Raw genomic sequence first — 17635 nt, 5'->3', positions numbered from 1 at the left:
GGGGTAGACGAACCATGAGAGACAATGGACTCTGAAAAACAAACAGGGTTCTAGAGGGGAGGGGGGTGGGAGGATGGGTTAGCCTGGTGGTGGGTATTGAGGAGGGCACATTCTGCATGGAGCACTGGGTGTTATGCACAAACAATGAATCATGGAACACTTCATCTAAAACTAATGATGTAATGTATGGGGATTAACAAAAGAATAAAAAAAAATAAATATATATAAAAAAAAAAAGTTAAGTAGTCTGGAACTGTCATTGAAGTATCCAAAATTTTTAAAAAGAGAGAGAAAGGGCGCTTGGGTGGCTCAGTCATTAAGCATCTGCCATCAGCTCAGGTCATGATCCCAGGGTCCTGGGATCGAGCCCCGCATCGGGCTCCCTGCTCGGCGGGAAGCCTTCTTCTCCCTCTCCCACTCCCCCTGCTTATGTTCCCTCTCTCGCTGTGTCTCTCTTTGTCAAATAAATAAATAAATAAAAATCTTTAAAAAAAAAAATAGAGAAAACTTTTCATTGGTGGAATGAGTAAAGCTCAGATATTTGGATTAGCTAGATATATAATTCTTGCATGAGTTAGATATATTTTTAAATGGCTGGAAAAACATCAAAAGGATAATAATATTTCACAATATGTGAAAATTATATGAAATTCAGATTTCAGTGTCCATAAAGTTTTATTGGGACACAGTTATGCTCATTCGTTTTCCTGTGTCTGTGTTCATTCTTCGGTGACAGAATTGACTATTTGCACCAGAGATCACATGGACGTAAAAACTAAAATACCTTTAGCCTTTTACAGAAAATGGTTGGCTGACCCCTGGCCTATACTTTTCAGAATAATGCCTGAGGCCCAGGGTGTCTCCTGGTCTGGAATTCAGCCCCTTAAAGAGGATCCAGTCACCTGAATTGAACTGGAAGGCTCACTCAGCCCCAACCAGAGCGGTGGTTCTCATTCCTGGCTGCACATCGGTATTACCAGGGGCGCTTTTAAAAAGTTCCCACATGTCTGGTCCGACCCAGATCATTTAAATGAGAATTGCTGGAATCGGGGTATAGGGAAGTGAATTTTTGAAAAGCTCACTAGATGTTTCTGAAGTGCAGCCAAAGTTGAGAGCCATGTGCTGGAAAATGGAGTGACTCCAAGAAAGGTGTTTGTGGCCGTGCCTTAAACTGCAGTGCTTTTCAAACTTTATATATAAGTCAGCTGAGGATCTTGTTAAAAGACAGGTTCCATTTCAGTAGAGCTGGGGTGAAACCTGTGATGGGGTCCAAGGCAGGCCCCCCCAAATATGCCACTCTGCAATATTAATTATTTGGGTTATTTTGAATCAAAGTTACTTAAGAAGCAGCAGTGCAAGAAGGACACTCTGAGCCTCCTTTGTCCTCCTGCAAGCAGGAAATAAATCTCCCCTGTGAAAGATACCCTCCCGAATCAGGAGGTGAAGAGACATCCTTATCACCAGAGATAGGGAATTCAGCACTGAGAGGCTTAGTATAAACACTCGTTTCTTCTTCACCAGTTTACTAGCCCAAGCCCAGACTTGTCTTGTCAGTTCCTCACAATTTTCTTGTTTCTTTGTCTGAAAGGTATAGAAGTTCTGCTTTGGTCACTTCCTTTGAGTCTCATATTTTTGTTAGCTCTCCTATAAAATTAAATTTGGCTTTCTCCTGTTACTCTGTCTTACGTCAATTTAATTATTAACCAGCCAAAGAACCTATAAAGGAAGAAGGAAAAGTTTTCCTCCCTTATACCTAAGATCCCATATTTCAAAAAACTTGCAGATATTGCAGATGCTGCTGGTCCGTGACTAGCAGGGTGAGGGCAAGGACTTCACTGAACCTGTAGAACATATTCCATGACTTGTATTTTTGCCTGCTTAGTAATGAGTAGTTGCTCGAAAGAGTTCTACTTCAGATACGGTAGTCAGCTAAGGCCTCTGAGGACGTGACGTGCTAGTTGAGTTGCTGAAGGGTGCAAAGGGGTCAGATCTGAGAAGAATGGGGAAAGAACTTCCCAGGCAGAGAGGAGCTGATGTGATGGCCCTACGGCAAGAAGGACTCACTTTTGAATGGCCTGTGTGACTACAGGGTGACAGAGATTGATGCTGTTTGTTTCGTTAATAGGAAAGATAATGTTTAAAAAGGAGATGCCTCCGGGCGCCTGGGTGGCTCAGATGGTTAAGTGTCTGCCTTCGGCTCAGGTCATGATCCCAGGGTCCCAGGATCGAGTCCCGCATCAGGCTCCCTGCTCCTTGGGAGCCTGCTTCTCCCTCTGCCTCTCTCTCTCTCTCTCTCTGTCATGAATAAATAAATAAAATCTTTAAAAAAATAAATAATTTTCAAAAAAAAAAAAAAAAAAAAAGGAGATGCCTCCATTGATCCTTGCTGGGTATATCACCTTGAAATCAGTTCTCAGAAAATCAGAGGAATTCAGTCACCCTGAGAAGGAAAGCAATTCACAGGAAGATGAAAAGGAGTGTTAGCTGGGCCATACCGAAATAATGGGACACAGAGAGGACTTGTAACAGACTTTGCTAGGTTCCTCCCTATTCCACACCTAGTTCATATTGCCCTGTAGTTATTGATGGTGATAGCTCTCTTCCTGGAGCAGGTCCTCAATCTAAATTCTTTCAGGCAGTTAGGGGGAAGGTCAAAGTTTCTTCCTTAGTCTTTGAGGTCTTGCTGGTGTTCAGCTCAAGAGTCATCTACGTGCCAAAATGGCTGCCTACAGCAGCAATGGTGAGCCATGCCGAAGTCTTTTCTGGAGTACCAGGGGTGCCACAGGGGGCCTTCCTGCAGGAGCATTACTGGTCTTCACTTGGAAACTCACCTGCAGACAGCCATACAGGGATCCAGAGCAGAAAAGGAGGAAAATGCTGGTCCCCACATGTTTATGAGGGAACACGTGCATCAACAGATATGAAACATTACTGCGAGGGGGTAGAGGAGGTGGCTGGACTCCTCGTGATTTCAGGTAGTCATGAGGGAGCAGAAGGCTAGCTGAAGACAGAGCAGAAGCTCACACCCTGCAACCTCCCCCCACCCGCACCCCCCACTCCTGGGTGGGACATGTGTGACATTCTTCCAGGGATCTCCCAACTATCTTAATGTTAATACTTTGCTAGAGGGGAAAACAACCTTAACATGACAATGGCAAGACCTCTGGTATCTTGTAGGTATCTTGTAGCTCTGTCCTCTTTAGCATGTGAAAGTTCTTTTGAAACCTCCCTTTTCCTTACTTCCCGCAACTCCCGAGTATATAATCACCGCTCCTCAAGACCCCGGTGCAGCGCTCTTTCTGCCCACAGGTCCTGTCCCTGTGCTTTAATAAAACCACCTTTTTGCACCAAAGACGTCTCAAGAATTCTAGGTCATCGACTCCGGACCCCACCCCACTGAACCTCACCTATATTCCAAAACCCCATCTGTAGGGTCAGAGTCCGAAATATATACGGTTTGGGGGGCTGCCAAAGGATGTATAGAGGAAGAGGATGCGGAAACACCTATTAGGAAAAAGGGCTGGGGGAGGGAAGGTTTCCAGGAGAAGGTGGTATTTAAACTAAAGCGAGCCAAGTGAAGGGAGGATAACAGAATAAGGCAGAGAACCACAAATAGTTCCTTAAAACCTGGAGGAGAAGGTAGGAGGGGATTACAGAGAAATGAGGTTAGAAGAATTGTTAATTATATAGTACATAACTGGACATTCACTGTGTGTTTATTCCCCAGGATTCATATTAGAGTGAACCCAAGGAATGATGTTGTATCTGATGGTCTTTATTTGAGTTGCTCGGTGTTGGGAGATAATTCTCCACAGAGCTCTCACATTTCTGCATGTCTTGGGAGCAGAGGCACCAACAGCTTTTGTTCCAGACTACCTCTTCAAGGATGTTTGTAGCCAAGGACCTTGGATGGCAGAAATAATGTCTCACTGGAACAGAGGGAAGGTTTATTTACCATCCAGTATAATACAGTTTGGGTTTCTTAAGCTCAGGGGTCCTCAGGTGTGAGGCAAAACCTCTGTGTATGTGGCATCTATCTGGACAGCTCCATATTGCCATGGAGGGCAAGGGGGACCCACCTAAACATGAGGCTTGTGCTACTTGCTGTGCTTGGAGTAATAAAGTCCTTTGCCTCAGAGCTAGGAGTCTTCTGCCTTCTGTCAAAGCTCATGAAGCTGTGGTAGGCTAACCTTCAAAGCTCTTGACACTAGGTGTTTGCCTTCTTGAGAAGCAAAAAATTAGTTTTGGGTCTGGCTTTTTTTTTTTTTTAACATCAAGAGTTAATGAATCTTATCCGTATTGGGCACTTGTGAAGTCCCGGCTGAGGTAGGATTTTAGGCCAGTTGAATAATCCATATCCCTTCTAATACAAAAATACTCCGGTTTATGAATCTGAGCTTTCTGTGGAAGCAAAGGGCAACTAAATACAAGGTGAATATTTCACTGATGTAACGACAAGTGCCAAGAAGCCAGGCAGTGCTTGGCTTACCAAATGGAATAGGCTATGACCTCAGGCTACAACATGGAACACACACCAGCTTAAAATGAAAAAATAGTCTGCTATCCAGGAAACAATGACACGGAGGTGATGGTAGCCAAATTGGGTTTGGCCACAAGATGATTCTGGCAATGCCCACTTTGGAGCTGGGTAATGAAATAGAACAGAAGTCTCTGTAGGCACCTTATATTACCTTCTCAAGTATGTACTTCTTCAAATTATCAAAATCGCAGCTTTAACAGAGTAAGTTAATGCAATTACACCATAGAAGCAAGTGTTAGCTTTGAGAAACTTGAGTCTTCAACTTGACTAGTGGGATTGGTCAACACATCTACTAATTTCAAAAACAAGCTATTTAAACATTCTAGGTTAGGGGCACCTGGCTGGCTCAGTTGGAAGAGCATGCGACTCTTGGTCTTGTGGTTGTGGGTTCGAGCCCCATGTTGGGTGTAGAGATTACTTAAATAAATAAATAAACTTAAAAAAAAATAATAAAACATTTTAGCTTACAAAAGAGAAGATCACTGTAAAGTGAACTTTTTGGTCATTCATCTTTGAAACTATCTTTAATCACTCAAAACCTCTCCAGAACATCCAAGTCTAAATAATGGTTTGGAATGAATAAGATATGTTTTATGTGACAATAAAATGTTTTCTTGGTGATCCAGTGAATAATTTTTTTTCTTCTTTTATAATTAATATTTGTAAATAAGATAGACATTGAGGAAGGATCAAAGAGATTATATTTCTTTGTGTCTCTGGAGATGCACTTTATCCAAATATGGCATTATCTGAAAAATAAAAAGAAGTAGTTGTTAGATAACGTATAATACATTTCGTAGTTCCAGAATAACCCTGAAGGCAGAGAGGATGAGTACTGCTTCACAGATACAGAAAGGAAGGCTTAGAAACATTAAATGACTAAGCGCATGACATTAGTCAATGGCAGAAGCAGAACTTGAACCCAAGTGCAATGGACCGAATGTTTATGCCCCCCCATCACCCCAAATTCTTATGTTGAAACCCTAATGACAGTGTGATGGTGTCAAGAGCTGGGGCTTTTGGGAGATAATTAAGTCATGAGGGTGGAGTCCTCATAAATGGGATTAGTGCCCTTAGAAGAAGAGGCCAGAGAGCTAGCTAGCTCTTTCTGCCGTGTGACGACACAGCAAGAAAACAGCCCTCTCTAAGCCAGGAAGAGGGCATTCGTCAAGAACCCGACCATTTTGGCACCCCAATCTCAGAATTCCGGCCTCCAGAACTGTGAGAAATAAATGTTGTTTAAGCCACCCCATCTGTTGTAAACTAACAGCCTGAACTAAGATACCTGCATCTTCTGTTTTTAAGGCTAGTATGCCCCTCTTTGGGCCTCCACATCTCCAAGTGGAAGACTGAGAAGAGAGCTTGGAGATCTCCAGCTAAGAAAACCTGTTCCCTGGTCTTCATATCCCTATTGGTAGAAGCAAAGAGGAGTCCCCAGAACCCGAAGCACTCTTAGCAAAGTCCCAACCATTCTCAGCTTTAACACTCATGGCCTCACCACTACTTGAGACCATTAAGACTAATCTCATTCTGTTCTTTTTTTTTAAAGATTTTATTTATTTATTTGACAGACAGAGACACAGCGAGAGAGGGAACACAAGCAGGGGGAGTGGGAGAGGGAGCAGGGAGCCCGACGCGGGGCTCCATCCCAGGACCCTGGGACCATGACCTGCACCGAAGGCAGACGCTTAATGATTGAGCCACCCAGGCGCCCCCTCATTTTGTTCTTTATCCCTGTTTACTTGGGCTACCTCAAGAAGCCAGGAGTTCTGAGAGAGAGAGACAAACCAAGAAACAGACTCAACTATAGAGTCATACGATATGGCTACCAGTGGTGGGGGGATGGTTCAAATAGGTGATGGGGATTAAAGAGTATAGTTATCATGATGAAAAAAATAATAAGATAAAAATAATGGGGAAAAAAGGAAGCCAGGAGTTCTGGGTTGCCCCACATCTCCTGATGCTAACCACATAGCTCTATGAGCAGCAGTGCAAACCCTACCCGGCACTTCCTCTTCACTCCCATCCTGCTGCTTTATGTTCCTCCATATCACTTACCCACTTAAAAATTCCCTGCCTCTATCCACTCAAGTACCCACTGAAATCTAAGTTTTATGAGGCAGGGGTCTTATCTATCACTGTACTGCCAAGCAGAGAACAGTGCCATAAAAATTTGCTGAATGAATGTGCTTCTTCCTCTAACATAGGTATGTATGAAGGAAAAGAGCGTTTTCTAATTCTTACTGCATATATCCAGCAAAATGTACCTTCTTATTATCCTCTTCTATTTCTAAAGATTATTCTGCAACAACAAATGTGCCATGGGAAACTCTAGGTTTGTGAGCCATCGCCCAAGGGCACAGCTACTGGTCTCGAGAGGAATGAGGTAAGATTTACCATTACTTCTAGAAAAATACATTCTATGTCCCAGTATTTATTCAGTCACCAAATGAATATTTTCTGAGTGCCTAATTAATGCCAGACACCATTCTAGGAATGGAATGGATAAAGCAGTGAAAAAACAGACACCATCAAGGAGCGTTAGGGAGTGACAAACACTGTAGCCCGGTATTGTGTTACAGGATGGGTGTCTCCAACTCAGGAGAAAGGTCAGGGCCAGAAATAGAAATGTGCAGGATAGAGATGAGATTTTCAAGTTCTCTAACAGTTGAAGACCAGCAATCTGTCTCATTGAGATCACCTGAAAACTAAGTGTAGATGATGAGAAGTGGGCCATCTTACAGAAAGAGGATGTGATTTTACAGTTAATGATGTTTATCATTCAACTCAATACATATTTGTTGATGGTTTACTAGAGTAATATGTTCATCAAATTTTATAAGTAATGTCCCGTCTCCTTATTTTTACAAATGAGGATTTTTTTTTCTGGCCTTCTCGGGGAGGAGGTATTCTCTCATATCTGTTCTCAGTCTAGTGTGGTGGGGCTGAACTTTTGGTTTGGAATGTGGTAAGTTCTCTTTTGGGCTGAGTTTAACTTTCACTGATTTTAAGCCAATTTCCCAGTATAGATAGTTTTCCAGTGACAAAGTGACAAAGCCAATTTTTACCTCCATCCGTCTCTCAATTGATACAAACTGAGGAATAGAAGGATATTATTGTTTTTTCAAGCCTCTACAGTATTCAGAATAAAGTAGACACTCAAAAAAATGTCAGCACCCTTCTCTATACCCACATACTTCCTACTTGTGGGGAAAAAAAAAAAAAAAAAACCCAATATCTCTTATTTATCTAAAGTTGAAACCAGAGACCTTAAGTTTCAAGTAGAGATTAATGGGGAAACAATTCTAATGAGCTTTTGAGAATACACAGTACTGGGTCAATAATTACCTACCATTTGTTCAAACAGGTGGTTCTCAAGCTTTTTGGTCTCAAGATCCATTATATTCTTAAAAATTATTAAAAACCCTATCAAAGTTTTGTTCATGTGTGTTGTACCTCTCAATATTTACCACATTAGAAATTTAAATGGAGAAAAAATTTAAAGCTCAAGAATACAAGTCAACATTCCATTTAATGGTCAGAAAAATGATGTGACTGCATATCATACTGCTTCTGGAAAACTCTGTTGTACTCCCATGAGAATATAAAAGGTAAGTAATATCTCAGCATTATTATGAAAATAGCTTTGACCCTGTGGGTCCCTGAAAAGACCTGAATACACAGGGGTTCCCCAGACCACCCTTTCAGAACTACTAATTTAGACTAAAAAAGAAAAAGCATGTATTTACATGCCAATTACCATAACCTTTAAATTAGGTCTATGCTGTGCGTCTGGGTGGCTCAGTTGGTTAAGCAACTGCCTTCAGCTCAGGTCATGATCCTGGAGTCCTGGGATCGGGTCCCACGTTGGGCTCCCTGCTCAGCAGGGAGTCTGCTTCTCCCTCTGCCCCTCCTCCCTCTCACGCTCTCTCTCATTCTCTCTCTCAAATAAATAAATAAAAATCTTAAAAAAAAAAATTAGGTCTATGCTTATTCTGTATCTCGTCATCATAAAATTGAATTTCTGTTTGAGTCTGCTTACTTAAAAGAAACAAAGAGCTTTTTTGCAATATTTAAAGGTTTGTTTCAACGTTCCAGAATTGTTGGTTTATAACCTCAATATCATTAATGTTGGCTATGGAAATTATGTTTGTTAGACTCTGTTTTGTAGAAAACCATGTGTATTCACGTAAAGTGGTAAACTATGTTTGTCATAGAAGGTGGATATTACCAACCACCATTAAACTTGTGAGAATTAACCTACTAGTTGTGGCTTACCTCATCTAGTTCCAAGTAATTCAAGCAGAATAAAAGATTGTGCAGATCCACTTAGAACACTAGATGCACTCCTCCTTGTAAAGAGTTATTTTTTGAGTAAAATAAACACATGGCTGTTACAGATTAACTTTGAAGCACAATGGAGAATCTCAGTTTCCCATGACACACTGTATCACCTCTCTATCCCACTTACTAAGAGCTTGGGGCAAATGAAAAGTCACAACTCCTTCATCAAGTTAATCTTGTTGAAGTTAAATCTCTAAAATAGTGATTCTTGGGGTGCCTGGGTGGCTCAGTCGTTAAGTGTCTACCTTCAGCTCAGGTCATGATCCCAGAGTCCTGGGATCGAGCCCCACATCGGGCTCCCTGCTGAGCGGGGAGCCCGCTTCTCCCTCTCCCTCGCTCCCCCTGCTTGTGTTCCTGCTCTCGCTATCTCTCTCTCTGTCAAATAAATGAATAAAATCTTTAAAAATAAATAAAATAAAATAAAATAGTGATTCTTTTGTTTCTGATCTAACTTAATCATGTGTTGTTTGTATTTAATACAATTGCACTCTTTTTTCTTTTTACATAAATGACAAAATGCCATCGGTTGCTTATCTTGACTTAGGAACAAGTGTTCCCAATCAATAGTAGTTACCCTTTCTCTTCCTCCTCCTGCAAAATAATATCACTACCACCACAAACCCCCATGCCAACCTCCTTCCACACTTTATTATTGTGACTCAGGGCTTCTTGTTTGATATTTGTCATCAAAATAATTTCTATTGTATCTCAATTTTGCATGTGAAATTTTTGCATAGGCAACAGAAATTGGTGAGAGGAGGTCTCTGGAGTTTTTGTGGTCTCTTATAATTAGCTACAACGGCTTTTCTCTAAATATGGTTCTCAGGCCATCAGCATCAGCATCTCCTTAGCCTGCTGAAAAATGCAGATTCTGGGGACCAAAGGAGAGCCTACTGAATGAGTCCGTCTGGAGGTGGAGTTTGGGATTCTCTAAGCACAAGAAACTGAGAATCTCTGATCTCTAGTAGACCTTATATCAAAGAACCTTGTTTACTGATGCTTTTTACTTCAGACAGATTTCCTTTAAACTATCCCAGAGAGATACTTCCTGAAACTCTCTCAACCCCAGAAACTCTCCCCAAGTTTACTTATAAATCCCTCCTGTCAATTGGGTGGGAACCCTACCACAACAACTTACTTTTTGCAGGAAAGTGCTTTTTCTCCGTGTGAGCAAGGAGACTCAGTGTGAGCCAGGAGCTCCTGCCACTGTCAGGAACATATTCTTTGATTTGGGTGTGAGTTGAGGGCATATAGGCACCACTGAAATGCCTCTTTTGAACTCTCAGTAAACTGACTTGATTGCTTCTTTCCACAAGGCAGTTGGATTCACGCTTTTCATTTATCTCCTTCAGGAGACATTGTTCGCTTTCTTTGAGCTTTGTAATTATTTCACTGGTTCGGTTCGTAGAAGTCATTATGCTGACAAACCAGTCATCAAGTGATTCTTACTGTCCTGCAAACAAATGACAAAATACTATCAGTGGTTGCCTGACCTAGCGACCAGTCTTCAGTCAGTTCCTCTTTCTCCTCCTGTAAAATACCACTACCGCTGTGCCCCTCACCCCATATCTCACTCCATTTTTATTATTGTTTCCTAAGATCTTTTTGGTTTTTGATGTTTCTTCAGGAAAAAAAAAATCATAAGAAGAGGATTTTACATTGAGCACTACATCAAAAACTAATGATGTACTATATGTTGGCTAATTGAATTTAAGTAAATAAAAGAAGAAGAAAAAAGAGGATTTTAGTAAGAGAATATATTTTGTTTTTGAAACTAACGCTATGTATTGATTCTTGCTTTAAGGGACAATGAGAGTCCCTTAAAGCGTATTGTAATATGACTAATACATATTCATTGTAGAAAATTAAGAAAATGCATAAAAGCATAAGGTAGACAAGCTAAAATCACTCTTTTTTTTTTTTTTAAAGATTTTATTTATTTATTTGACAGAGACACAGCGAGAGAGGGAACACAAGCAGGGGGAGTGGGAGAGGGAGAAGCAGGGTTCCCACAGAGCAGGGAGCCCTATGTGGGGTTCCATCCCAGGACCCTGGGATCATGACCTGAGCTGAAGGCAGACGCTTAATGACTGAGCCACCCAGGCGCCCCACTAAAATCACTCTTGATCCAGAGACAACCAAATTAACATTTTGGATGTTTCTTTCCCAATAAATATCCAAAGGGATTTTATTATAAAAAGTACAGAAAAAGACATTAAAATGGCTATGGCAGAACATAAACTTAAAAACGTAAAATGTTAAGTATTTAGGAAGATTTTGCTTGTTAGGACTATCAATTTGTCTTTTCAGACATATGAGTGCTTAAAAATCAAATATGTTCAATTTACAAAAGAAGTTTAAAATATTTAAATATTTAAAGCATTAACTAAGTTTGTAAATGGACTAATTACTTAGAGGTGTTTAGTCTTTTCAACTTGGTTAACTGAACATTAATTTCAGAGAAAATGAGGATATTCTATATATAAAAATAACTCAATTTATAGATAGAATATAAGAATTATATGTTGAAATCAAAGGCTGACAGAAAGGTTTTTAATGTTTTAATTTTATAAAATCAATATTAATTTGAAATCCAAGTAACTATATAGTCCTTTCTACACACAAAGGCTACTCCCAGACATTAAAAAAAAATCTCACATAAACATTTTATATCGATGAACAGAACTTTCTTTTAAGTGACTATGGTGGACTAGATTATTCAGACCTAACTCCCAGTGAAAACTACTAAAAATTATGGGGAAAAAAATTTTTTTAATTTGTTAATAATGAAATGATAAGAGAGTTAGAAAATATCAGGTCCAAAATGAATGAAAGCAAGAACAAGGACATAGAGAGGTAGACAGAACCTGCGCTTGCCTGAGGACATTTTCTAATCCTGGAGGTTAAAGAAGTCATTTTGCTAGCCTAGAGGGCAAGGGACAGAAAAATCAAAGCTCAAAGCCTATGCACAGTGGAGACCCTAAAGTAGACCTTTTCCATATTAAGTTGGCATCCAAAGGGCTACCCCCTCAGGGTGAGAGTGAATAAGAAATAAACTCACATTCCATCACGAACTTGCAGGAAGAATGTTGCTTTAGCACTAGGCACAGCTCTGGGGGAAAATCCCTCCATGAAAAGTTGTAAGTGCTTCCTGACTCTCACATGGATTTTCAACCCAAATTCACAGCTAGGGCGGTTACAAGAAATGTCAAGCTGAAAAGCAAGAATGGTGCAAGAAACATCAAGCTGCGAAGCAAGGGTGGTAGCAAGAATTTAGCTAAAGGGGTTCCAGGCTGGGAGTACATCCAAGTGACTAACAGAAGCAAACTCAAATCTTTTCTGGAAGAACTTCATCCTAGGCCTCGGGGAATCCCCAATACTTTTTCAAAGACAACAAAGAGCACACAGCCAAGGATAAGCAATCAAGCACAAGGGTAGATGAGGCATCATAAAGTGAGAACAACAGTAACAAAACCATGAAATCTACATATGGGAGAAGCATCAGATGAATTATAGAACAATTACACAGACTACATCTAAAGAAACGAGAAAATAAGTTTGCAGCTATCTTCAGGAAACAAGAAGCCAAAAAGAATTTCTAGAAATGAGAAAATGTTATTAAATAACATTTCATATAGGTTTAGCAGCAGATACGGATTCAGATGAAGAGATAATTAGAGGACTGGGAGATAAATCAGAAGTCATTATCCTGAATGCAGCATAGAAGGACAAAAAAGGACAAAAAGTATGAAAAAGCTAAATATGTGGAGGACACAGTGAGAAGGTCAAACCTACAGGAAATGGGAAATCCAGAGGACAAAAATGAGGCAGAGACAAGATTTAAAAAGATGTTTGAGAAATATCCAGAACTGACAAATGATACCACTCCAGAGACTCAAGAAGCTTAAAGAATAGCAGTCAAGATTTTATTTTATTTTATTATTTTATTTTATTTTATTTTATTTTTTAAAGATTTTATTTATTTGACAGAGAGAGAGAGGTAGCAAGAGCAGGAACACAAGCAGGGGAGTGGGAGAGGGAGAAGCAGGCTTCCCGCTGAGCAGGGAACCCGATGCGGGGCTCTATCCCAGCACCCTGGGATCATGACCTGAGCCGAAAGCAGATGCTTAACAACTGAGCCACCCAGGCACCCCAAGATTTTTTTTTAATCCACACTTAAGTTACAGTGGAATTTGGAAAAAAAGGAAATCTTATAAGCAATGAGAGAATAAAAGGAAGGGCAGTTAAACTAACAGCTGACTTTTCAAAAAGGAACAATAGAAGCCATAAAACAGAGAAATTATATTTTCACTGCGGTAAAGAAGTTATACAGATGGTATAGTCAGCACACAGAGAGATGCTCAGCATCATCAATCATTAGGGAAATGTAAATCAATACTACAGTGAGATACTGCCTATCAGTAGAATGGCTGAAATTAAAAAGATCGACCAAATCAAGTGCTGGTGAAGATGTGGAGGACTGGAACTCTCAGACACTGCTAGTGAGGTTGTAAAATGGTACAACTGTTTGGAAAACAGTGCGGTAGTTAAAAAGTTAAACGTTTATCTGCCATATGTTCTAGTCCGGAGTATTTACCCAACAAAAGTGAAAGTCTCTATACAAGCGTATGAAGAAACTATTTGTACACAAGAAAATTTATATATGAATGTTCATCACAGCTTTATTTTTATGAGCCAATAAGTTCTACCAACCCAAATATCCATCAACAGTTGAATGGATAAACAAATTATTGTATATCCACACAATGGACACTACTCAGTTATAAAAAAGGAATATATTATTGCTACACAGTAACATGGATGAATCTCAATGTAATTATGCTGAGTGAAAAAAAAATCCAGACAAGAAAGAATATATACTATATGATTCCCTTCATATAAAATGCTAGGAAATGTGAACTACTCTACTGGGACAGCAGATCAGTGTTTGCCTGGGAATGGGAAGGGGTTGAGGACAAGGGCAGCAGACGGGGGTTATAAAGGGACATGAGTAAACTTTTGGGGGTGATGACTATGTTCATTATTTTGATTGTGGTGATGGTTTCATGGGTGTATATATATATATGTCAAAGTTTACAAGATTGTACTTTAAACACATACAGTCTATCGTATGTTAATTACATCTCAATAAAACTGTTAAATAAAATTGGAATCAGCACCTAGCACATTGCCTAATGCATATCAGGTGGTTAATAAATATTTGTTGAATGAATGAAAAGTATATTACTTATAAATCTTGACTCCTATTCACTCACTATTATATAATGAGAATTTTTCATGCCATTACATATATGTCATTCATAATAAAAATGAAATATTTGATGACAGTGTGGTAGTCTTTCATATGGACTTAAAATAATATATTTGATTAGTCCATTTATTGTTAGACTTGTAGGTTGTTTACACTTTGACCAATACACTTTGAAACACACTGGAGTGACAAAAATCACACAAACACACACTATTTTAGGAAACCTGCCAGAGTCATCGTTTGTCATTCCTGGATACACAAAAGGAGAAGAGGTATGTTTCAAAGTTCTCTGGCTAACACATAAATCTTACATGTGTTTGTACCTGCAGAAAATAGTTGTCCCTAAACAAAAGGAAATGGTTTAAGGGAGAATGGAATTTGAACTTTTTTCCCCCTCCCCCTGTCCAAAGCTCAAGGAAGACTAGAATTTTCTGAAAGATGGTAAAGAATTGTCTCAGGCAGTTATTGCCACAATAATGCTGCAAAACTCAACAGCATACAACAATAAACATTTATTCTCATGCTCAGTGGTGGATTGAGCTGGGCTGGGCTCACCTGAGAACTTGGCTTCTGGTTTGAAGGTCTGGCTGGGCTTGGCTCCCCGGTGAAGGTTGAGCTTAGGTCTGCTCCCAAAATTTTAGGACTGGGAAAAACAAGAAAAGCTATTTTCCTTTAATCCAACATGTCAGATGGGATCTAAATCTCTTATCCTTATTTTGTTTCTAGGAATTTTAATAGCATAAGAGAATTTTTTTTTTTTTAAGGTAAAGGATATGAGAAGAAAACAATTTTTTCTTGAACTGCAGTTTCATTTTCCCACCTCTGGCAGGCACATCTTTTCCATTTCCCATTTCTGTTTCCTATCTCCCTGAAAAATCCTCAAGCTTAGGCAGCATATCTTTCACAATAAAATTGGAGTTCAAGCTCATATAATGTAGGAGCCCAATAAAAAGCAATTGACAAATTGACTTTCTTAAATGCATAAATCCAGTAACATTTGCTCACAAATATAAAAGATAATACACAACCCACCAGAAAATGATCCCTTGGTATTCAAATGATTTAAGTAAACTTTCTCTTTAGACAAGATGTCAATTGCAGACATGAAAAGAGAAAAGATGCCTTTTCAGCATTGGATCTAGCAAGTTTAAATTGAAGGAAGACAAAATATTTTACACACTCAATTAACACTAAAGAATTAAATTGGCCTCGGGCACCTGGGTGGCTCAGTTGGTTAAGCGACTGCCTTCGACTCAGGTCATGATCCTGGAGTCCCTGGATGGAGTCCCGCATCGGGCTCCCTGCTCGGCAGGGAGTCTGCTTCTCCCTCTGACCCTCCCCCCTCTCATGTGCTCTCTCTCATTCTCTCTCAAATAAATAAATAAAATCTTAAAAAAAAAAAAAAGAATTAAATTGGCCTCAACAAAGCTAACTCTATTCCAATCACCAATTATTATCCAGTGTAGTGGAAACAAAATATGGTTTTATTTAAATAGTTTAAATACCTCATTGTTGTCATCAGTTTCAACTTACTTTTACTAGAGATACTAATTTATCAGAATTTAAACTTTTTGAATTATATCCTCTCTAACACTTTTACTGTTTATCCTCTCTAGGGGCTGAAATCAAATTGGGACATGACTAAAGGAAAAGAAAAGAAAACAAGGTATGTTTTATATGTCATACAAAATAACTGTATGACCTTAGTTAAGTGACCTTCTCTGGGCACTCAGTTTCCTTATTTAATTGGAAATAATGTCCAACTCACAGAGTGTCATAAGGATTAAATGACCTAATATAGCCAATCCTCAATAAATGGTAACTTTAATATATCAATTAGGCACTGTGAAATAAAGGATTTGTTCAATTGGATAAGTTGGGGAAATTTGTCCCTCCAGTTATTTTTTGTCCCTCCAGTTATTTTTTGTTTTGTTTTGTTTGTTTGTCCCTCCAGTTATTGATCTGTTTACTTGCTATGCAACCAGGATCAGCTACATAATTTGTGGGGCCCAGTGAAAAATGAAATTGTAGGGCCCCTTATTGAAAATTCATTGAAAATTTCAAGATGGCAACAGCAGAGCATTAAACCAAGTGTGGGGCCCTTTTGAGCATAGGGTCCCTGTGTTAGTGCAGAGGTCACATGCCTATGAAACTGACTCTGTGTATTACATAGTAACAGGATGATTTCTATGATTAATTCACCCAGTTTTAGTCTTTTAAACAGAGATAAGTAATGTGAACAACCTATGGCTTTTTAAAGGGCTTTGAGTGGCGCCTGGCTGGCTCAGTTGGTGGAGCATGTGACTCTTGACCTCAGGGTTGTAAGTTCAAGCCCTACATTGGTTGTAGAGATTACTTAAAAAAATAAAATAAAATCTTAAAAAAAACCCCAAAAATTAAGAAAAGGGCTTTGAAAATATTAAGGATTTACAGAGAGAACATCTTCATTATTCATGGAGTCCATATTAGCAAAATTGTCTACTCATAAAAATTTGTTATCTCAAAATCAATACTTGTGGCATTTCCATCATCATTCCCAGAAATGCACAGAGTAGCAAAAATTTTAGTCTCCTTGATGTGCATATTCCCAGCTAAGGTCAAACAAGGGGATACTCTGCGTTCTTGCTTCAGCTCTCATACTATAAACAAGTGTCCTTTTCCTGATCTATTTAGTGTCATTATTTTTTAGGATGCCCCCCAAGTATACTGCTAAAGCGCTGTCCAGTGCTCCTAAGCAGCAAGAAGGCTGTAATGTGACTTATATGTGTTAGATAAGCTTTGTTCAGGCATGAGTTATAATGCTGTTAGTTGTGAGTTCAATGTTAATGAATCAATAGTATGTATTAAATAATGTTATATACATAAAATAAGGTTATGTATTGATTGGTTGACAAAAATGTTATGACCAGAGGCTCACAAGAACCTAACCCTGTATTTCCCCTAGGAGCAGTGGCTAAGTATTTGATAATTCGATGTTTGGGGCCACTTTATAGAACATACCTACTGCAATAACAAGACTCAACTGCGTATATATAGAAAATATACTACTGTTTCTACAGGTATGTTATTATAAATTACCTTTAATGTGCAGCAACCCAAAGCCTATTTGAAATCCACTGGTTTGGATCAGCCTACTGAAATGTTACCCTGGTGATGGAATATTATGATCTAAGTCATTCCAATTTTGTTCTATTCATAGAACCCTAATTAAGAGAAATTTTGGAGGTAGAGAGACCATTTACTAACCAGCCATGTATCCTTGAATAAATCACTCAGTTTCTCTTTTTTTTTTTTTTAAAGATTTTATTTATTTATTTGAGAGAGAGAGAATGAGAGAGAGCGAGTACATGAGAGGGGGGAGGGTCAGAGGGAGAAGCAGACTCCCTGCCGAGCAGGGAGCCCGATGCGGGACTCGATCCAGGGACTCCAGGATCATGACCTGAGCCGAAGGCAGTCGCTTAACCAACTGAGCCACCCAG

General features: G+C 39.4%; 1 protein-coding gene across 4 annotated transcripts in view; it reads right to left on the bottom strand.

Annotated features, from left to right (window-relative positions):
* Positions 1-5030: 5030 nt before the first annotated feature.
* SPATA45 (spermatogenesis associated 45) overlaps positions 5031-17635 on the bottom strand; it is a 30445-nt gene continuing 17840 nt past the window's right edge. For 2 of the 4 annotated variants that reach the window (XM_031037576.2, XM_006741980.3), the window contains exons 2-3: positions 10023-10337; positions 5031-5289 (exon numbers count right to left, since the gene is read on the bottom strand). In XM_031037576.2, the coding sequence (XP_030893436.1) occupies positions 5270-5289; positions 10023-10299 (297 nt within the window). In that variant the 5' untranslated portion in view covers positions 10300-10337 and the 3' untranslated portion in view covers positions 5031-5269. Of the gene's footprint in view, positions 5290-10022; positions 10338-11945; positions 12168-14711; positions 14800-17635 lie in introns of those variants that run through there. The other 2 variants (XM_031037567.2, XM_081824832.1) reach the window with 2 other exon arrangements.

The sequence above is a fragment of the Leptonychotes weddellii genome, chromosome 6, assembly GCF_054177405.1.
Source record: "Leptonychotes weddellii isolate Sample4059 chromosome 6, ASM5417740v2, whole genome shotgun sequence".
NCBI classification, from domain to species: Eukaryota; Metazoa; Chordata; class Mammalia; order Carnivora; family Phocidae; genus Leptonychotes; species Leptonychotes weddellii.
The sequence above is the reverse complement of the archived record's forward strand: the minus strand, read 5'-3'. Positions and strand labels throughout refer to the sequence as shown.